The sequence below is a fragment of the Scomber scombrus genome, chromosome 2 (genome assembly GCF_963691925.1).
Source record: "Scomber scombrus chromosome 2, fScoSco1.1, whole genome shotgun sequence".
Classification (NCBI taxonomy): Eukaryota; Metazoa; Chordata; class Actinopteri; order Scombriformes; family Scombridae; genus Scomber; species Scomber scombrus.
The window spans coordinates 1143855-1159611 of record NC_084971.1 but is presented as its reverse complement, the minus strand read 5'-3'; the positions used below and the strand labels follow the sequence as shown (position 1 = coordinate 1159611).

The 15757-nt window shown below is 37.9% G+C and overlaps 1 protein-coding gene across 6 annotated transcripts in view; it reads left to right on the top strand.

The window, feature by feature from the left end:
• The window catches only part of tenm3 (teneurin transmembrane protein 3), a 244749-nt gene that overhangs the window by 112786 nt on the left and 116206 nt on the right, over nt 1-15757 (top strand). For all 6 annotated transcript variants that reach the window (XM_062427003.1, XM_062427030.1, XM_062427047.1 and 3 more), the window contains 2 exons: nt 1656-1829; nt 7609-7673. In XM_062427003.1, the coding sequence (XP_062282987.1) occupies nt 1656-1829; nt 7609-7673 (239 nt within the window). The remainder of the gene's footprint in view (nt 1-1655; nt 1830-7608; nt 7674-15757) is intronic.

The window sequence follows — 15757 nt, the reverse complement described above, 5'->3', positions numbered from 1 at the left end:
TGCCTGCCATGTAACTGCAATGACCAGGTACATGTCCACCAATCCAATCATCTCCAGTACTTCTTGCTGTCTGTCTATAGAACATGCAGTAATAAGGCCTACATATTGTAACAACTGCATCAAAAACAAGTTTAAGCCAAATAAAAGTTTGAGCTAACAAAGTCTCTGAAACTGAGATATCAAGCACAGATCACATCAATGCTCAGTTAAGACAATGGAGAATTAGTGAGACAAATACAACGTTCTCAACCACACAGCAGAACATAGTATCAGACATTTTTTTTTACCAGAAACAAAGTAAAAGTGAATATTTCATTTAGCAGCATATTGTAGTTCAGCAGTGTAAACTGTAAAGGAATGTATGCTGATGTAATTGGGTTGCATAGTTTGTTATAGAACTTCTTGTATCAAAGCCTTTGGAGGAAAATGTAGAATATTGAATGAAAATATGAGAATATGATGTATTGACTTTGCATATGTGTATAGTGTAATGAGCTCAGGGCAGGCAGAGCATCGACTAAAATGCTGAGCCGAAGGTTAAAATATAGTTAAAACATTACAGAGCAAGTTAGTAGCAGTTCCAAAAGTCTGGGTCTGAACATCTGAAATTTCACTTTAACAGATTTATTTTAGAAAAACTACACTTCATGACAATCTGAATACTTTTTGACTTAGCACAAATGGCCAACATTGTTCTCCGAAAAGTAAATCTGGCAATGTAACGTCATTAAAAGTGAGTAAAATGAACTGGAGCTGTTTGATGTGCTTTAAGCTACATTATAATAATATACTCAAGAAATTCTAACCCTTTAGCTACAGCGGCCAGGCCAGACCATTGGCAGAGCAGATTTTGTGACCGTATGATTCCATTATAATCAATGAAATGGATACATCAGGTATGAAAGCAGTGTGTAAGTCATGCCTATGTGCTGTGGAATTCAAACGTACAAGCCTAAAAATAGACCTGTCTTCTATTAGTATTCTTTACACAGTGGTCTGTATATGGTCTATATTTTGAAATGATTGAACTGTGCAGGATAAGTGACTTGAACTTTTGGGAGATTGGTTGTGAGATTTTCTTTCTTGTTGATTCATGTCAATTTATAATTGTCATTGATCTGTATCAAACAGGGCTTCCGACACAGGTTGTTATCATCATATATGCATTTACTTACTTTTGATTAACATTAGCTGGCGGTTGTCTGTAACATTACCCCTGACATACATAGGTTGTAGATTTTAACTTACCCATATCATTACAAGTGTGGTGAAAAAAGTGAGTCCAATGGTTGAAAACACAATCCCAAAACTGAGGCGAGGCATTTTGTTATGATCTTGAAGTTATGCAAGCTTATGCTGTATATCCAATGCAGGCAGGTAGCTAAGTTATGTTTTAGGCTTTTTGAGTTTTTTTTTGTTTGTTTTGAATTGATCATTGTCAAGACACGAGACGTGGGGTTGACAAATGTGAATACGGTCTTCAGTTTACTGACATCAACTTACAGCACTCAACAAAATTCCTGGTTCTGCCACTGTGGGGGCGGCAACAGTGTATGAAAATTGTGTAGTGCGGTTAGTTTTGTGTGTATGTGTAAAAAAACAACAACAATGTACTTAATCATTTCTCCATCTCCTTTTTTTCTCTCGTCCTTTAGGCATTTCCTCTTTAAGACAGGTACAGGCACCACCCCCCTCTTCTCCACGGCAACTCCCGGCTACACTATGGCAACAGGCTCAGTGTACTCCCCACCCACCAGGCCGTTGCCGAGGAACACCCTGTCCCGCTCTGCCTTCAAGTTCAAGAAATCGTCAAAGTACTGCTCATGGAGGTAAGATGCAATGAGGGGAAATAAGTCAAAGTCCTGTACATGAAGGATGTTGGGCTTCTGTTCAGCAGTAGCCACAAATCACACCGCTTGATATTTTTCATCAGTAAGATACAAACCAGAGTTGTTCACAGTTTACATCAGAATTGCTACCAAATAACAATGTCTGGGACAGTATAGCCTACGTTCCAGTCACAAATGCAGATGACGTTGAAATATATTGGAAAGTCCTGGACTGGGTTTTTCTCTTGGAAACATTTTCTATCATCATCAAACTGCAAGATAGCGTCGGAAAATATGAAAAAGTGCTAGTTCAGTGTGAGTTTAGTCATTAAAAGGCCTTTTTTTCAACTTGGAAGTGATAGCTGGTTCCGCTGCTTTGAACTTTGGTAGTGAGGCTACATTAAAGATATTATGGCTCCTGCACTGCTATTGTTTTAGTGTAAGTTGGACAGGTTCTGGACAGCATGGCTGAAAACATTACTGTATATTAAAAACAAAAAACAGCAGTGAGTGTGAGTTAAAACAAAGGTGAGGGCAGAACATACAAAACTATGAGCTGAAAATGCTAAAAGGCTCCGAAGAGCTATAAGGAATTTTAAATACAAAATTATTGATTACTAAAGCTTTAAAGTCCAGATTTGAATCTGATTAATTATTTTTATACATTAAACCAATTAATATCCATCAGAAATATGTCAGCTTTTATTAAAGTTCAAAAGGTTAAAGGTTTTCTGTAACAACTGCTTTTACAGTGGAAAGATTCTTGATTAACCTTTCCTGGAATATATCAGCAGAAACTAATTTTTCATAGGTCAGTTGCTCTAGGAATCACCCCATCTGTCTGTGAAGAACTCTTTTGAAATCCATTTTTCTGAGGTTGTGCCGAGAAAAGCTTTCCAAATCCTCTTCTGCTGAGGCTTTTCCCTCGTTTTAGTCTTTTTGGCAACATTGAGGAATTCCATGTCATTAAAACACAACGAGAAAAATAAACAAATGTCTGCATTTGGCTTTGTACATTACGATATTATCAGAATACTATATGTGGTTTATTGTACATACAGTGCTGTAGTTGCACACATCCTCAGTATTCTTTGGTCAACATTTACATGCTCTCCTTCACAAGTGACATTTAGATATATCGCTCTCTTTCAAGCATGTCCTTCATGCCTCTGGCTCCCTTTTCCATCCAGCTCTCCTTTCTTCCCCTTTCTTTCTCTCTTTCTTCACTCCCTACTCTTATCTGTCTCTATTTTCCCTCCCATCCCTACTCCCCCTATCTTTAGTCCTTCAAGTTCAAGAAACCAGCAGGCATTTCTAAGTTTACTGACTGACTCATTATTGTAGAAGAGATCCTTCCCCTGTAGTACTCTCTGAATTTCCACATAAAACTTTCAGAATATGGCACCTCCAGCTACTCCGTTGTAATTTAGTAAGAATAAATACTAATTCATGATATCAGGGGTCTGAAGTGTAGAATCACACAGGAAGCCAGCAGTGAAGCTAATAATCAGACATCTTGGATAGTGGAGATTTAGTATGCAAGAATGGTCTTAATGCAGTTTGAGACAATTTCTACCTGGAAAAAACTATCTGGATGAAACATTGCATATGATTGGTCTTTGTCACGTTTACATTGGTAGAAAGTATCAGCTATCCAAAGCTTCTATCAGCCTGATATATCTGTATCAATAGAGTGCTAATGTTCGCTTGTTTATTCTGAGCACATAGTCATTGCACACAGTGTAGTATGTGCTATACAGTAATAGTAAAGAAACTATATTTCTTCCACTGTTGCAGTGCATCAGTCTGTAATAGAGTAGTGATGTTCAGCAATGTGAAAAATGTGGATTATTTATTTTTGGATCTTTGGAACTAAATCAGTTATTGACTTTAGTCCAAAAAAAAAATGTTTGTGTTGGTTCCAATCTTTAGAGAGCCACTTATACTTCCAACATGAATCCAATTAAAACATATAAAGATCTTACATGAACAACCCCACTGCATTTTGTGTAGACTACAGTATATGTCTTAATCTTAATAGGCCCTACTCTAAGGTTGTATTCAGAGCAAATTAGGCCACCACAGGGTTGAGCGGTGAGATGTGTGGGTGTGTCTGGAATCTAGAACATCATAACCACTGTAAAACAATCACAAAATAACATCTTATTGATCTGATTCAATGGCTTTCTCTCTACCACCTCTCCCTTTCTTCATTCACTCTTTAGCTCGCTCCACCACAGCTTATATCTCTCTCTCTCTCTCTCTCTCTCTCTCTCTCTCTCTCTCTCTCTCTCTCTCTCTCTCTCTCTCTCTCTCTCTCTCTCTCTCTCTCTCTCTCTCTCTCTCTCTCTCACTCTCGACAGCAAAACCTAACTTTACTTTTATGTTATCCATGAAGAGAAATGTCCTCCCATCCTCCTAGTCATGTCTGTGTCCTCCCTCATGACAGGGTTTTACAGCTCTGGTCAGTCTGATCACTGGCTATGATTGGCCACTGCAGCATAACGTCAGGTTGTGTTTCTTCAGAAGTTGACTATGGCTCAGGCCGGTCGGCACCACTGTGGCTAAAAATGTCTGTAAAATGCACTACCTCCATTTAAATGAATGGGAGGACTGCCTGATTTGGTGTGAATACAGCCTGAGAGAGGCCCAACATTGTTGTTGTTGTTTTTTTCCCCAAATTCAGACAACTGAGAATATGTTTTTATAATTTTATAGCTTGCAAGTAGATGAAGCTAACATTGTCCAAATGAAATGGCACATTGTGATATATAAGAGCACATTAACAATTGTTCCAATGTACTTTTGCAATCCGATATTCAGAAGATTGAGAGCAACCAATCAACTGATATATTACTACGATTTAATGTATTCAATGTGATAACCTTGCAACATCTGTAGGAGACTGTTGTTAGGTAAACTTTTGTGTGGTTCATAGTTGCTAACTAACTTTAGCAGTCTGGGCCGGCTCATCATAAAGAATGGGAGAGAACATTTATCTCTGTTATGTGCCCTGAGCCTCTCTAGGCACTTCATCACTAACTATAATAACTTAACCACCATTAAGTGCTCTATCATTCTGCCCTTATGTTCATAACTGGGGATGGCTTTAAGACACAGTGTTGTATTATTTATGACAAAGTTGTGTGGCAGTCACTGGCAGTGAGAGCAAAACACAGCTGCATCATATTTCTATACAGAGCTCTCCTTGACAAATGTCTTGGTACCTGACATGTCATATTAACTATAGTTACATTTTATACTGCAAGACGATTTGATCCATGGAAATCAAAATGTTAGCACTCAGATTAGGAAACTGGCTTTTAAATATTAAATTCCACACAAGTATAACTACTTACAGATAGTAAAATTAGACGAGCTAATCCCTTTAATCATTTTAAATCTCTTGTAGCTCACACACAGCAGTGTGAATGTGCGTGTTTTAATTGATCTAACTTTTATGTGCATATTGTATTTTATTGTTTATGTGTATATATATATATATATATATATATGTATTGTTCTTAATGTTTCTTATAACATATTGTTTATTGCTTATCTGTTCATATTTGCGGATTATTGTTTCTTATATTTCATATTTGTATTGTAATCAGGGCATGCTTGACAAAGAGAGCTTTCTCTCAATGGCCTACAATAAATAAAGGCTTGAATATGTGAATGATTGAATGAATGAATAAATGAATGAATGAACAGCTTGCACATCACTGCAGTTATGACTAAATTCTGGCACTGACTATCTTCCCAAAACAGCCTCACTTGATTGCGTCAAACGCACAGGTTATATGGACATGTGACACCAGAGACAAAAGGTTTTGAAGGTTTGATTTACATTTAATAGTTGATTGCATCTTGGCAGTAACTGTAGCCACAAAGGCAGCAGCCATCGCCAGCCATCTGCCATCTAATGGGTGAGACTTGGCTAGCTGGCTGACAAGAGCATCCAGGGAGGTGCAACAAAGGGAGGCTTGGAACCTCAAAGATGACCCAAGACAATAACTCATTCCAACAGCATTAAGACAATAGTTGTGAGAGTAGTAATGTAATTATTTATCTAATCTATGGCTATATTTTTATGACATACAATGAAAAAAATGTAATACACCGTGGGTTTATGGGTGATAATAGTAGTGTGTCATTTTTAGTGTTCACTGTTTTAAATGTCCAGCTGTACTTCAGTACAATGCAATATTATTTAAGGAGCAGAAAGCATTTCTGCAGACCACTACTCTGAATCTGTTACCACACTAAAATTGCAGACCACTGTTAGCTGGGGCGTGTTGATGGAATCATTGATTGGATTGTCAGGATAGCATTTACAGTGAATACTGTCAGAATGATGATGACACTATTTTCATACATACCTGCAAACCTGTTCACATTCTGTCACTTTCTTACCATAAATGCTTGTTGATTCAATAGTGCTAACCTTAGCTAACAGTGTAGCAAACAGACTTTTGGTAACTTCAGGTCTACATAATGTGTTCCTGTATTGTCAGTCACTGAACTGCTGACACAGACATTTGCATTATTTTAACTTTACCAGTATGCAGTGCAGTGTGCACAGTTGCCAGCAGAACATTTTGGCAACACTCTGCGGGCTGTGGCTCAGGAGGTAGAGCGGTCGTCCAACAATAGGAAAATGAGCGGTTCGATTCTCGGCTCATCCAGTCCACATGTTCATGTGTCCATGGGCAAGATACTTAACCCCAAACTGCTCCTGATGGCTGCACCAACAGTGTGTGAATGTTAGTTTCCCTCCTGATGAGCAGGTTAGCACCCTGTGTGGTAGCCACTGTCATCAATGTATGAATGTGTGTGAATGGGTGAATGAGTCATGTAGTGTAAAAGTGCTTTGAGTGGTCAAAAAGACTAGAACAGTGCTATATAGTACAATCAATTTACCATTACCATTTACTTGGCCTTCTCTGGCCTAGATTACCAGTGTTTCTAGTTCCCCTGTTAGCTGGCAGCATGCAGACAAATGCAGATGTGGTTGTCTTAGTTACAACAGCTACTGAAAACAATAATTCCTCCTTTAGTTTTTCATTACCATGCCAGAACATACCTGTCTGAGACATTTATATCTATCTAGTCTTGTTTGAGGAAATGTGTCACGTACTAACACTGAGTCACATTACATAATTGTTACGGAAAATGTTGAAAAAATGAAGAGAGCAGTCTGTTCTTCCTTTGACTACCTGTCTAAGATTCCAAAGACAAACAAGTGTACTTAGAGTACTTACTCTAAGTACACTTGTTTGTCTTTGGAATCTTATTTGAGTGAACATGTGTCACATAGAAGAACTATTCAGCCCTTTTAAACATTACAAATAAAGAAAATGTTTCATTACAGGATTCAAACTCATACTACTGTGAGAAAATAAATGAAAGTTGGTATCAGGCTGTAGGCTTAACATTAAATAAGTCATACATCATACAGCCAGCCATCTCTCTTAAAAACAGGAGGCAGACAGATCGACTCATCACCACACCATTCATGCACTTAAGAGCATTTAAATATCTTACTGGCTTCCAACCCAAATAAATGGCCGTCACACATGAGTTACACACAAGAAGTAACCTGGCCAGCTTTACACTGAAGACACTTTGAAGTGAGAAAGGGAAGACGTTTAACATTAACATTTAAGATCATATCATTAAAAACAGTAATGCTGAAATGATTCATTAAAGCACTATATGCATGGTTATGTAAATTCAAGTAACACAACTATCTTTTTTTTTTCTTTTTCTTTTTTAGGTGTACAGCCCTCAGTGCAGTAGGACTGTCTGTGCTGCTGTCTGTCCTGCTATGTTACTGCATAGGTAAGACCGCACACACTCTTACGCACTCTCTCTGTCACACACACATACACACTTCATTTCATATTTGCCGTGACTAAATGTAAACACATTAGTCCGAAGGCTTAGCATGGCCCAGGCACAGGATGAAAAATGAGACTTTTATTTGTGCTTCCCCTGATTTGTCCAATGTTAATCCCTCCTCATCTCTCTTCCAATCTTGTCCAGTTTCTTTTTCTTTTTTTTCCCCCCTCTAGCTCTTTCTGCAACAGCCGTTCTTGTGCTCTTGTTGGTTGTCACTCTGTAGTATGAGCCCATCAGATAACCAGACTGCCAGGGTTTTCCTTTCTCCAGGCCTGATTCTTCCGTTTCTTAATTACTGCTGTTTTCCAGGATTTGCTGTAGGTGATGTGACCAATATCTCAGTCTGATTTAATTGTAAAATGTTTGGAATCCACACTGGAAACAATATTATAGTGAGGTATGATGAAGTGTTAGCAAACAGCACCATCAGGGTTTGAACATCATTCGGTCAGAATCAGGAAAATGGTCATTTTTCATTTACAACATTTCTATTGAGCGACTGTAAAAGTTTGATTTAAGACATTGATCATCCCCTTCATCAGAGGAGACCTGCATAATGCTGATGACAGACAACTATGCACTTCCTCCAATAGCAGGAATGCTTTGTACACAGCAGGACTTCCAGGGTGCCGATGAAAGGCAGGAATCTTCTCACAGTAATAACTCAGAGTCCATTGCACGCTATGAGGAGTATGTAGAAGTCTTCACTCATCCAGTGCAACTCTACATTCACTGCTTTTCACCACTGGCTTTGTCAGGTTTGTCTGAGCCTCAGTAAACCTGACAAAGCCTGCGGTGAAATGTGTTCGTCTAACATATTAAAAAATGACAGCTGATATAGAATATTTAGTATTACCTCTAGATTAAAAGCATACTGCTGAATTAACAGGCATACAGTACATGTTCACAGTGAGTTTGGTCTCTACAGTGAATAAAAGTTCAAAGTTACAAATTATAATGTTTAACATTTCCCCTTTCATCTACTTTAAATAAATAAGGTGACCCTCCTACTCACTGTGATTTGGATCAGCCCAATTATGTTACACAACTATGTTGAAATTAATTGTGGGTGGATGCAAGTGTAATTACTGACATTAGCAGCCCTGTAAAATTATTTTTTAAGCTACTAATTTAAAGGATATGATTACATTTTTCCAGCAGTCAGGTGTCCATATGAACAGTGAAAGAGGTTTTCCTCTCAGTAATCATTCCTCCTGTTCATACTGACTATTAAAAGATCTCCTTTAAATGTGCTTTCAATGTAAAGTGATGGAGGATAAAATCCACAGTGTGTCCACACAGTCATTTAAAAGTAGATGATCAGTTTCTATTGAGCTTCATCAGTGTGAGTTAGTCATATCAAGTGATATCTGACACATTTACAGGCTTTTTACCATCAAATTCCCTCTTAGTGTTTCCCTGTTGAGCTGTGGTGGAAGTATAGTAACAAAAAGACTAAAAACACTGTAACGTTGAAACATAGAAGACTTGATTTGATTCATTTTTACACAGAAGGATGACTGTGGGTTTAGTCCTCCATCACTTCCATTGTAAACATTATGAAGGGATCTTCTAATGGTCAGTATGAACAGGAGGAATCATTACAGAGAGGAAAACAGGTTTCAGTGTTCATGTAGGCTTCTGACTGCTGACACACTTGAAAACATTAAATGAATTAATCAGTCAGAGAAATTCAAAAGCAAACATTACTTTTGTGATAGGATTTATTTATCTTATTTTAAAGGTTTAAAATACACACACACACACACATACACACACACACAATATTTACACACATGCCCCAAGGATAAGTGTAAATCATAAATGTCACAGGACTCACTGATGGTGAAACAGTATCATTTTTACATGAACTGTAGCCATTTTACAACACAGTAATCCAGTAGAGACCTCATTCATTGATGTGATATTTCAATATCCATCAAGCTTACTACGATGTGCTTCAATTCCAGATGGCTCACGTCAGCTTAGACATAACTGGTATAATTCAGTGCACTTCATAGCATCAGCTGACATGACTTTCAAAATGGATGTTATTTTGATAAACTGACCACATATTGGGAGTCTACATGGTTACTTGCCTGAAAAAAATATAAAAAACTAATAAAGTGACATATTAAGAGTCGTAGAGCGAAAGCTCTGTGCAGCGCTACTTCTTCCTCCTCTCATGCTGGACTGTGGCAGACTGGATGCTACAGTGACTCACTGTCTTCCCTGAGGTAATAAGGGTTCATAATAATACATCTTAATAATTTTAGTTAATTTGGCAATGTTTCAAACTAAATTTCTGGCCAATTCTCACACATTGTACCCTTTTAAGCGTATGCCACTGAAGTCATTAACCTCTTCACCTTCTCTGGACTCACTGGAGGCGTGTGATGAACAGCTTACAGCACCAGCCGTTTTCATTTGCATAAACGTAGTAGAGATTGTCCCATGAGGAGGGTTCTGCAGCATTAACACTCTGTCAGAGGCTTTAAAATGACATTTTGGAATACACTTTGTTTCTGGGCACTGAAATAGTGTTTTTAGTTTTGGCATTAAAAATTTGAATTTGAAATCTAAGAAGCAGCACGACATATTCACACAGAAGAAGAAAACAAATTAGTATAAGCCTTCAAAACTCCAATGGGCACCTCACATTTACAGCTAAAAATAAAACACACTTCAGTGCTTTTTCTTCTCCTCTGCACCGCTTCACTCCTGTCAGGGCGGTTTGCTCCTATTTAGATGGTGTGCGAGCAATATTTTTTTAAAAAGCCCAGAGAGAAAGAAAGAGGAAAGACTGGGGGAAAAAAGAGTCAGAGGGGAGGAAGAGTGGTATTTTTTCTAAAGGTCATCGATTCCCACAATGAACCGAGGCAATTATGATTGGAGCTCAGATGGTCCTTGGACTTGGAGATCTCTTGCCACAGGCTAGTCTGTGGGTGTTGGGTGAGTGGGTGATTAGTTGTTATACAGCCGTCTGTTTGTGTGGATGTGTGTGCGTGTATCATAAGCTTCCCCCAGCAGCATTTTTAAAAAGATGTTGTTTTCACTCCAAGCATCTGTTTAGAGTTTCCTGGGATTTTACTCTTGATACCCTCACACATACACACACACACACACACACACACACACACACACACACACACACATACACAAGTCTGTCTGACACACGTGGATGAACACATGCACGCAAAAACAAGGATGCACAGGCACACATGTTTTGATTGGCAATTGCACATACCCCACACACACAAGCATGCACGCACGCACACACACACACACACACACACACACACACACACACACACACACACACACAGACTACCTTTGGCCTTGACAAACTGACATAATGACATACCAGACAACATATGATCCATGCCTGTTCTCGTGGGTGTTTTTTTAGGGTATATATGTGTCAATCATGCTGTGTGTGCCTTTGTACCCTGGTGTGCTATTTCATGTTCATGTGTGTGTGTGTTTCTTCTTGAATTACCCTCATGTCTTGGCTGGAAGATATATTTGGCCTGCTGTCTTAGAAAAGCTTTTTTTTTCTTCATTCAACTGTAACTTAATGATTAAAGAGAGAGGAGAGTAAAAGCATTTCAGATTGTATACCAGTACAACTGTAAAGCTGAATTTATACAAGGTAGAGCTACTTTGATACAACCATTGATTTTAACAACATTCTGTGACAAATCCATAAAATATGGAGATATCTGTTAAAATATACAAAAAATGTGTGTTTCCTAGCACAAACATCCAACTTCCTCAGATGGAATAAGACTCTCTCATCAGCAAAGCTCACTGAAGCCTGTAGTTCCTTGGGCAGTTGAGGAAATAAACCTTCACTTCTTACATAGTTTTTAATTGTGCTGGTTGACATGGTTTATTACTGGAGCCTGTGCAGCACTAAGCATTATTTACTACTATATTTGTCTTAGTTGTTAGTTGTTTCCAAAGCTCAGTGAAAACACATTGAGATTGGGAAACAAGACATTTTTATATTTTTTAGATTGACGTCTGAAACTGATTTTATTTTCTTGATCTTCAAGATCTGATGAATCATGAAAAATGCATTATGTTGTACACTATTAACTCTAATCTCTTTTATGTGTGACTTGTTAAGAATTTATATTCATCTCAAATTTGAGCTGCAGTAGATGGTGACATTTTCTAAGTTGTGTGTATTCTGATTGTCGGCTTGACTTTGTTTCCTTTTCACACACGAGGCCGACATGTAAAATTCCAGGCTGAAAGGATCTATAGAAAACATTCTGAAGGGATGTTTTACATACTTGAAAATTTCCAACACATCTATGTTCTTGCCAATGCTCAGACCTTCCCTCATGGCTCCCACCTCCCCCATTTACCAAACTCTATAAGATTACTTTCTAAGTCCGCTCTTAGTAAACAGTTCACATGCAAAACTCGTGTGGAGAACCACTTCATGCACCTGTTTATATGCAAATATAAAGGGAGGATCCGTTCTTTCTGTAGAAGTAGAGGCTCTGTTTTTTCTGCTCACTGAGTTTCTATGCTAACAGGCAGGATTGTGTTAACCAAGACACACACGTACACATATAAAACCTTCCTCTGTGACTAATTGAGCCAAGCTGTGCCACATAAAACAAGACACTGCATCCAACAAATACTCAGCAGCTACCGGACCTGTTACATCCCTATTCAGTAAAGCTATTATAAAACAAGTGTCCCTGTGACTCCCACTGTGGGATGTGCTGTTGATTGATTGTTGTTGTTAAGAATTCTCTAAAATTCATTCAATCAAATTTTTTTGTTTTTTTGTTTAGTAGTTTTTGCAGAGATGATTTTTCCTCCCCTCACATTTCACTTAAAATCAGTGTATCTGATTAGCTTCATCAGTGGGAGTCATAATAAAAACACACTGCTTAGTTTATCTTTTTCTCCTGCGTTTGGAACATTTGCATGCAGGCCTAAGTTACACTGCCATGGGTGTAGTATCACCTCGGGAGCTGGAGCATAATGATTTGTAATAATTAGAGGAGGTTGATTCTAATCTCTTATGAATCTGCCATGTCAGTAGTTTGTAAAATAACAAGGACACAGTGTCATAAATGCAAAGCAGCGCTCTCTTGTAGCACTCCTGCTGTTCAGCATTTCTGTCCAAAACATGGCTCAGAGGCACAGAGACAGGCTGAGTGTTTGTGTGGTTCAGATGAATTGAATTAGATATGAATTGATTTAAATGTGTCCGTTGGATTTAAATAAATACTGCAATTTAACACTTAAGCAAATGTTGATAATAATGTTTTTTTTAGTTTTATTCTATTGTTTCTGAGTGCTTTTTAATGATTATATTTAACAAAAAAACATCTAAATAAATACTTTTTGGTTAAAATAGGATCTTGAGATAATAAGAATGTAAAATGTGTTTTTTTTAAGATGTACAGTACATACAGATAAGCTTTCACTGTGCCAGAGATCTATGTCCTCAAGCTGTTGTTGTGTAGAGCAGAGGTCACCTAACTACATGCAAGAAATAAGGATGATAAAGCTGGAATTTGACAGATAACTTATAGCAGGAAAAGCACTGCTGTAATTAAAACATGCACAGTGCCTGCAGTCCATGTTGGAGTTTCCTGCTAGCATCCTCAGTGGAGTGGCTTAGTGGGTCACTTAATTGGAACAGGGTGATGATTAATGCTATTAGTTATAATAACACTATGTCATGTCAAAATGTCTGCATGAAAATGGTCTTTTAAGCACAGTCTGTAAACGCCCACACTGACTCTAATCAGGCAATATATGTGTGTAACACCTGTGTGGGTGGACTGTGGTTATATAGGGACTCATTATGTGATGGGAACCTTTGTTCTGTCAACAGTTCTAGCTGCCTAACATTGTTAGTAGACCCTCTTTAACGGATGAGTCATTTGAACAGCTTTATCCGTGAGTACAGCACTGTGAGCTCAACACAAGGAGAAGTTAAACAGCGTCTTCAGCCTCATTCATAAACAAACTTCTTTTATTCTTAACACATTTTCTGCCCTTCAAGTTGTGTGAATCACACCGCTGTGGTCCCGCTCAGTGTGTGTCAGATTAACAGGAGTGAACTGGGATCAGTTTGCTCCTCTGGACAGACACAGTGAAGGCTGAAGGTGCTCACAGGGTTGTTGATTCCTGGTTTGCTTTGAACATAGTAGGATACTTCATCTTCTATCGATCCAAGTAGTTCACCTGCTGCAAGGAGGTTTTAAAAAGCTTCCACTGCCTCCTCATCACAGCTTCAAATTAAATTAATTAATATTCATTAATTAATAAATATTACAAATATATAAAAGAAAATAATAAAATAAGTCACTATAGAATAAAGTGAGTAAAACTGCAGATGTGAGGAGTAAAAGAGTCAAAGTAATGAAGTAAAACAGACATAAAAGATGAGTTATGAAGAAGAAACAATACAATAAAATTAACAGAATAGTTCAATTAGTAAAACAGGCTTAAATAGAAAATAAAAGACAGATTCATAAATAAATACATAGAATTTAATTGAAAGCCAAATTAAAAAGGTCAGTCTCAAGTTTGCTTTTAAAAAGATCAACACTCTCTGCTGCCCTCAGGTCTCTTTAGTCTTTATGAAGAGTGGGACATATTGTTAAACTGATGGCAACCTGTGCCCCAATCATGTTTTTTTTCTAGTTTCTGTTAATCACCATCTACCAAGAAGCTTTATAGTTTTCAAACTGAATGTAGACTTTCTTATCTTCTATAAATGCACAGTTTTTCTGAAATGTTCTATTAATTCTCAAATTTCCTAAAAAGGTTCTGTTAGAGAGAACCAACGTTGAATGACTGTTACCATGGCCATTAATCCTCTTACTTTATCACAAATAGACACACACACACACACACACACACACACACACACACACAAATGCACACAGGCTCCTGTCGATTAGCCAGCACTCTCCCATGACCCTTTGCTCCTGTCCTCACCAGGAGGGGTTGTGGGTAACGGGCTGGCACAGCACGGTTCTAATTTAATGAGGCAGAGAGGTGTGTATGTGTGCGCAATGCGTTCATGTGTGTATATATATATATGTGTGTGTGTGTGTGTGTGTGTTTGGGGTGGGGGCACTGCAGGGGTTTCTCTTTCTAAATATTCCCATGTTGAATCAGTAATTGGTCCTTGACACTACTCTCACTCTAATATCTGCTCTGTCTGTCTGTGTGTGTGTGTGTGTGTGTGTGTGTGTGTGTGTGTGTGTGTGTGTGTGTGTGTGTGTGTGTGTGTGTGTGTGTGTGTGTGTGTGTGTGTGTGTGTGTGGGTGTGTGTGTGTGTGTCATTTTAAACCAACACAGACAGGTCACTGCATCACTAAGTCATGTATTGTCATGGGACATATTCAACATCAAACATCTCTCAGATGAAAAATAATCAGGTGATTTGTGTCTCATGGTTATTTCTGCTTTTCAAAGGCTCCTAAATTCATCAGGGAGACACATTGATCCTTTTTTTTTGTTAGATGTAAAAATCTAATTTGAGGACACCAATTATTGGTTTAGGATAACAACCATCAATATATCACTGTCACTTCTGTTGGTACTGTTGTTGCTTTCTGAATCCCATAACTGCCAGATCTACATATACGGTCAGCTATGGTATTTGAATCATATGCGATTCAGAAAGCACCTCTTAAGTTATCTGAGTTGCATTGTATTAGGGTGTAAATTATTAAATTACAAATTAAGCAGGATCTATAGTATGCAATGACAGTGTAACAAAAAATGTTGCATAGATCATTCACTTTCTCTCAAACATGCTGTGAAATATGTTCAGTTTTTTTATTAAAAGTTAATTGAAAGATGATTTTTTTTTCTAAAGTAACTTTACAGTTTACAGCTACTTTAAAAGTCTAAATCACTTTAGACATGTTGATGGTGAGATTATGCAAAAAGAAAGTGACTTTTAATTCTTAAACAGTGTGTGCTTGAGTTTAAAGTGTAGACTGCTGCACACTGGAGATCTACGCTAAGAT